Source organism: Salmo trutta, chromosome 25, assembly GCF_901001165.1.
Source record: "Salmo trutta chromosome 25, fSalTru1.1, whole genome shotgun sequence".
NCBI lineage: Eukaryota > Metazoa > Chordata > Actinopteri > Salmoniformes > Salmonidae > Salmo > Salmo trutta.
Window position 1 is genome coordinate 4,064,157 of NC_042981.1, and position 7,738 is coordinate 4,071,894.

Genomic DNA, 7,738 nt, shown 5'->3' on the forward strand with positions numbered 1-7,738 from the left:
GCAACATCTCAATAGCTGGACTTCCTCGATATTACATTACACCGCAACATCTCAATAGCTGGACTTCCCCGATATTACATTACACAGCAACATCTCAATAGCTGGACTTCCCCGATATTACATTACACAGCAACATCTCAATAGCTGGACTTCCCCGATATTACATCACACAGCAACATCTCAATAGCTGGACTTCCCCGATATTACATTAGACAGCAACATCTCAATAGCTGGACTTCCCCGATATTACATTACACAGCAACATCTCAATAGCTGGACTTCCCCGATATTACATTACACAGCAACAGCTCAATAGCTGGACTTCCCTGATATTATATTACACAGAAACATCTCAATAGCTGGACTTCTCCGATATTACATTACACAGCAACATCTCAATAGCTGGACTTCCCCGATGTTACATTACACAGCAACATCTCAATAGCTGGACTTCCCCGATATTACATTACACAGCAACATCTCAATAGCTGGACTTCCCCGATATTACATTACACAGCAACATCTCAATCGCTGGACTTCCCCGATATTACATTACACAGCAACATCTCAATAGCTGGACTTCCCCGATATTACATTACACAGGAACATCTCAATAGCTGGACTTCCCCGATATTACATTACACAGCAACATCTCAATAGCTGGACTTCCCCAATATTACATTACACAGAAACATCTCAATAGCTGGACTTCCCCGACAAGGCATGAGAGCAACTAACAATACAGCACACTAAGCATCAAATCACAAAGTTCTGGCCCAGGTTCAACCAGGTACCGGATGTGTTCCAAATGACCCCCTATGTCTTTTATAGTGAACTACTGTTGACCAGGGCCCATAGGTCACTATATAGGGAATAGGGAGCAATTTAGGATGCAAGCCTAATATCAGTTCACTGAAACACTGTGAAACGTGTACTGAAACTGAAGTTTATCACGTTTTTTATCACCAGGTTCTGTACGATAGATTGTAATGTTTATCGTGTTTTTTTGTTTGTTGGGGCGAGACATGAGGCCAAGTATTCATAACAAATTCACTATCAATATATACCTGGTAACCAACGGATTGTTTATGACTGGCGATTACGATACAATACCCTGTATATTACTAATACACCCGAGAGGACCCCACCCAGACCAGCCCTAACCAAACCCTACATATTACTGTGATTGATTACCACTTCATTCAACACAATCAACAGAGCTTTTCGCCGTCTTTTAGAGGCTGGGAGGTGAGTGACGGTCGATGAAAACCATGAAGGTGGCCGGGTGACGCACAATGACTTTACAGCGGAGGACAGAAAAAGGTATGGCAGCTCATAGGTGGATTTAGGCTTGGCTCACAGAGGCATCACACTGAACGTGTCAGAGGTAAACAATACAGGTGTTTGGTTATTACATAAACATCCTCACTCACCTGCATGAGACTGGGAGGGTTGGAGTTGGACAAGTCAAACATGGATTTGCTCAGATTCCCTGTCTTCATATTCCCACCTGAAAGCCAAGCAAGTTAAGCAGTTAAACAAAGATACCAAGCAAGTTAAGCAGTTAAGCAAAGATACCAAGCAAGTTAAGCAGTTAAGCAAAGTTAAGCAAAGATACTTTTTCCCAATGTGAAAGCTAAGCAAACAGTTACTAAGACACAGGAAAATCTCAGTATTTGCAATATGATGATGGGAGACTTTTCTCTTTCTGATTTTACAGTACACACCTGATCCAGAGGTCCTGGTCTCTCCTCACATGTAAACCAATATGAGCTGGTATGAGGAGAGACTTTTCTTATCCGTGATATTACAGTACACTAGGGGTCAGGGGTGAAATACAGTACACTAGGGGTCAGATTACAGTACACTAGGGGTCAGATTACAGTACACTAGGGGTCAGGGGTGAAATACAGTACACTAGGGGTCAGATTACAGTACACTAAGGGTCAGATTACAGTACACTAGCGGTCAGGGGTGAAATACAGTACACTAGGGGTCAGATTACAGTACACTAGGGGTCAGGGGTGAAATACAGTACACTAGGGGTCAGATTACAGTACACTAGGGGTCAGGGTGATATTACAGTACAGGGTTAGGGGGTTAGGGTGATATTACAGTACAGGGTTAGGGTGATATTACAGTACAGGGTTAGGGGTCAGGGTGATATTACAGTACAGGGTTAGGGGTTTAGGGTGATATTACAGTACAGGGTTAGGGTGATATTACAGTACAGGGTTAGGGGTTTTGGGTGATATTACAGTACAGGGTTAGGGGTCAGGGTGATATTACAGTACAGGGTTAGGGTGATATTACAGTACAGGGTTAGGGGTTAGGGTGATATTACAGTACAGGGTTAGGGGTTAGGGTGATATTACAGTACAGGGTTAGGGGTTAGGGTGATATTACAGTACAGGGTTAGGGGTTAGGGTGATATTACAGTACAGGGTTAGGGTGATATTACAGTACAGGGTTAGAGGTTAGGGTGATATTACAGTACAGGGTTAGGGTTTTGGGTGATATTACAGTACAGGGTTAGGGTGATATTACAGTACAGGGTTAGGGTGATATTACAGTACAGGGTTAGGGGTTTAGGGTGATATTACAGTACAGGGTTAGGGTGATATTACAGTACAGGGTTAGGGGTTAGGGTGATATTACAGTACAGGGTTAGGGTGATATTACAGTACAGGGTTAGGGGTTAGGGTGATATTACAGTACAGGGTTAGGGGGTTAGGGTGATATTACAGTTCAGGGTTAGGGGTTAGGGTGATATTACAGTACAGGGTTAGGGTGATATTACAGTACAGGGTTAGGGGTTTAGGGTGATATTACAGTACAGGGTTAGGGGTTAGGGTGATATTACAGTACAGGGTTAGGGTGATATTACAGTACAGGGTTAGGGTGATATTACAGTACAGGGTTAGGGGTTAGGGTGATATTACAGTACAGGGTTAGGGTGATATTACAGTACAGGGTTAGGGGTTAGGGTGATATTACAGTACAGGGTCAGGGGTTAGGGTGATATTACAGTACAGGGTTAGGGTGATATTACAGTACAGGGTTAGGGGTTAGGGTGATATTACAGTACAGGGTTAGGGGTTAGGGTGATATTACAGTACAGGGTTAGGGGGTCAGGGTGATATTACAGTACAGGGTCAGGGTGATATTACAGTACAGGGTTAGGGGTTAGGGTGATATTACAGTACAGGGTTAGGGGTTTAGGGTGATATTACAGTACAGGGTTAGGGTGGTATTACAGTACAGGGTTAGGGTGATATTACAGTACAGGGTTAGGGTGATATTACAGTACAGGGTTAGGGGTTCAGAGTGATATTACAGTACAGGGTTAGGGGTTAGGGTGATATTACAGTACAGGGTTAGGGTGATATTACAGTACAGGGTTAGGGTGATATTACAGTACAGGGTTAGGGGTCAGGGTGATATTACAGTACAGGGTTAGGGTGATATTACAGTACAGGGTTAGGGGTCAGGGTGATATTACAGTACAGGGTTAGGGTGATATTACAGTACAGGGTTAGGGGTCAGGGTGATATTACAGTACAGGGTTAGGGTGATATTACAGTACAGGGTTAGGGGTTAGGGTGATATTACAGTACAGGGTTAGGGGTTTAAGATGATATTACAGTACAGGGTTAGGGTGATATTACAGTACAGGGTTAGGGTGATATTACAGTACAGGGTTAGGGTGATATTACAGTACAGGGTTAGGGGTTCAGGGTGATATTACAGTACAGGGTTAGGGGTTAGGGTGATATTACAGTACAGGGTTAGGGTGATATTACAGTACAGGGTTAGGGTGATATTACAGTACAGGGTTAGGGTGATATTACAGTACAGGGTTAGGGTGATATTACAGTACAGGGTTAGGGGGTCAGGGTGATATTACAGTACAGGGTTAGGGGTTAGGGTGATATTACAGTACAGGGTTAGGGGGTCAGGGTGATATTACAGTACAGGGTTAGGCGGTTAGGGTGATATTACAGTACAGGGTTAGGGGGTCAGGGTGATATTACAGTACAGGGTTAGGGGGTCAGGGTGATATTACAGTACAGGGTTAGGGGGTTAGGGTGATATTACAGTACAGGGTTAGGGGTTAGGGTGATATTACAGTACAGGGTTAGGGGTTAGGGTGATATTACAGTACAGGGTTAGGGTGATATTACAGTACAGGGTCAGGGTGATATTACAGTACAGGGTTAGGGGTTAGGGTGATAATACAGTACAGGGTTAGGGTGATATTACAGTACAGGGTTAGGGTGATATTACAGTACAGGGTCAGGGTGATATTACAGTACAGGGTTAGGGGTTAGGGTGATATTACAGTACAGGGTTAGGGTGATATTACAGTACAGGGTCAGGGTGATATTACAGTACAGGGTTAGGGGTTAGGGTGATATTACAGTACAGGGTTAGGGTGATATTACAGTACAGGGTCAGGGTGATATTACAGTACAGGGTTAGGGGTCAGGGTGATATTACAGTACAGGGTTAGGGGTCAGGGTGATATTACAGTACAGGGTTAGGGTGATATTACAGTACAGGGTCAGGGTGATATTACAGTACAGGGTTAGGGTGATATTACAGTACAGGGTTAGGGTGATATTACAGTACAGGGATAGGGTGATATTACAGTACAGGGTTAGGGTGATATTACAGTACAGGGTCAGGGTGATATTACACTACAGGGTTAGGGGTCAGGGTGATATTACAGTACACACCTGATTCTGAGCCACGTGGACTCTTTTTCAGATTGCTGTGTGGTGTTGTTCCGGGAGACATGTTGGGGGAGGAGTCGGGGTTATAGACTATGTTACTGGCCCCTGACAGCTCCGCCTTCCTCTCTGCATAGGTGCTCCTGGCTGAACCTGGCGTACATAGAGGTTAGAGGTTACCTAACACATCACCTAAACCTGGGATACACACAGAGAGGTTATTGCCATAATCAATACAGTATGTACATTAGCAATAAAACATTAATTGATATACATTTTCGCTCTGAGAAAAGCCCAGACAATGGTGGTTGTAAAAATGTCCACATTTGTGACAGTAAAGACACTGATTGATTGATTGACTGATTGATTGATTGATACATACTGTGTAGCCCTGGTGTCTGGTAGCTGAGGTAACGCGATCCTCGTGGTTGGATGTAGGAAGGTTTGAACGTGGGGAGGACAAATGGGATCTCTTTTCCATCCTGAGGGAGTTTAGAGAGGAGATAGTCCTCTGATACCCCTACACCCTTCCTGGGGACACCTGAGATAGCTCTGGCTGGGGGCATCTTCATTGTAATCACTACAAAGTAGAATAAACCATTTTTCATTTTTTCCCCCCCAAGAGGGACTTCAGTTTACTAAGTAGTGGACATCCCATCACATCTGATATGATAAGGCTGTAAACAATATGGTACTACATTAAAAAAAGGGGGAAAATAACACAACGGATAGATTCTAATCAATATATTTTCTTTAATAAACATTTGATAGATAGGTGATATAACATAAGCCAAGGAGTAATCCAATAGCTATAGGCTACTTTTTTTTTTATATATGTATAAAATGAACAATTTACCTTGCTGTTCGATCTCAGCGTCCTTGCCTAGGAAGGTTTTGCAGCAGTTCTTGATACATTCCATTGTCATGCTGTAATAGGGTCGTAATCCAGAGTACACAACAGAATAAACAGCAGCACTAAACCAACTGTATACCGCTTGAAAGTTTCTGATGAATTTACATTCAAATAACTTGACTGAGATTATCTTTCTGACGACAGAATAGTTCCAAGAAATGAATTGCCCCCGGAGTCAGCTATATCTTCTGATGAGAAGATATACATATCGAGAAAAGATTCCTAGACATTTCAACAATTATTATCATTTTATAATAACCACATTAAAACCAAACTAAAACAATTTATTAAAAAAAAAAAGACCTGTTAAGCAGATATTCCCGCCCGGGAAGACGCACAACTTCTTTGAATACTTGTCTATAGAAGAGCTGTGACCGTGGACATTCTCCCAGGCTGTCTTCCTCCTTAACTTCCACTGGAACACACAGACACGTTTTAGGTCCTAGTGCCCGTCGGGTTTAAGGCTGGTTGGTTCTGTTGACATGCTCCACCTCTCACCGGTAATGCCCTTCAACGAGACATTCTCAGATTAACAAGCTTCCTTCTCCAAAAACGAAGTTAATAATAAACAAGTAGGACTCTCAATTGCTTCCTTAATAAAGATAAAGAATGGTATAGTCTATTAATGTGATCTCCATGTTATAGTCAATTATCTATTACTGTAATCTCCATGTTATAGTCTATTATCTATTAATGTGATCTCCTTATGTTATAGTCTATTAATGTGATCTCCATGTTATAGTCTATTATCTATTAATGTGATCTCCTTATGTTATAGTCTATTAATGTGATCTCCATGTTATAGTCTATTATCTATTAATGTGATCTCCTTATGTTATAGTCTATTAATGTGATCTCCATGTTATAGTCTATTAATGTGATCTCCTTATGGTATAGTCTGTTAATGTGATCTCCATGTTATAGTCTATTATCTATTAATGTGATCTCCTTATGGTATAGTCTATTAATGTGATCTCCATGTTATAGTCTATTAATGTGATCTCCTTATGGTATAGTCTATTAATGTGATCTCCATGTTATAGTCTGTTAATGTGATCTCCATGTTATAGTCTGTTAATGTGATCTCCATGTTATAGTCTATTAATGTGATCTCCATGTTATAGTCTATTAATGTGATCGCCATGTTATAGTCTATTATCTATTAATGTGATCTCCTTATGGTATAGTCTGTTAATGTGATCTCCATGTTATAGTCTATTAATGTGATCAGGTAACGTAGCAGAAGTGAGCCCCCTGCAGCAGTAGAAGATATACAGTGACAGAAACAATGTGTACTCAGACCAGAGCAGTCATAGCCTGGTAGCAGTCATAGCCTGGTAGCATTCATAGCCTGGTAGCAGACATAGCCTGGTAGCAGTCTATTTGGGCTAACATTCCACTCCTTGCCATGACATGGAATTGGAATGTTAGCACAAACAGATCTGGGGCCAAGCTAGTTCAAGTCAGGCAGGAATCAAAACATTTCTGCCAAGGTTGAAAGCGTATTTCTTGATGGCTTGCTGACACATACAGCAGAGAGACGCTGCTACACAAAACAACACATTGTATCAGATATTGTAAGCTCACGTTCACAACTCATTTAAAGTTTAACGCTTCACAGGAAATAACTGAAGACTGAGTTCATCGATAACAAATAGAAATATGCAGTAAACAGCCAATACTGACAATAATTTCAATCAATGACCAATCAATGATCATAAATGTTTTATTTTTAAAGAGGAGGAGAGAGAGAAACACATAGCCTTTACAATACAACATAAATATCCTTATGTGTGGAAAAAAACTTAGTCTGATAGATTATCATAATGTACAGTCCAGTAACAGTCTGATGTGGATGTAAGAATGGGGAAGGGAGCTGGTGAAATGTAGAGCAAGGTGCCTCCGTGTCCTATAACAACAGATGAGAGTTTATTGAATGTTTATTCAGACGATAACGGTGGTAAGACAGACAGCATCGCATCTCGTGAACAGAGAGAAGAGGAGACAGACAGCTTTGCATCTCGTGAACAGAGAGAAGAGACAGACAGCATCACATCGCATCTTGTGAACAGAGAAGAGACAGACAGCATCG

The 7,738-nt window shown here is 41.6% G+C and overlaps 1 protein-coding gene across 1 annotated transcript in view; it reads right to left on the reverse strand.

Annotated features, from left to right (window-relative positions):
- The window catches only part of LOC115161874 (tandem C2 domains nuclear protein), a 25,946-nt gene extending 19,890 nt beyond the window's left edge, over positions 1-6,056 (reverse strand). The window contains exons 1-5 of the mRNA XM_029712684.1: positions 5,950-6,056; positions 5,590-5,660; positions 5,116-5,313; positions 4,740-4,886; positions 1,434-1,510 (exon numbers count right to left, since the gene is read on the reverse strand). Coding sequence (XP_029568544.1) covers positions 1,434-1,510; positions 4,740-4,886; positions 5,116-5,313; positions 5,590-5,659 — 492 coding nt within the window. The 5' untranslated portion in view covers position 5,660; positions 5,950-6,056. The remainder of the gene's footprint in view (positions 1-1,433; positions 1,511-4,739; positions 4,887-5,115; positions 5,314-5,589; positions 5,661-5,949) is intronic.
- Between the last annotated feature and the right edge of the window lie 1,682 nt (positions 6,057-7,738).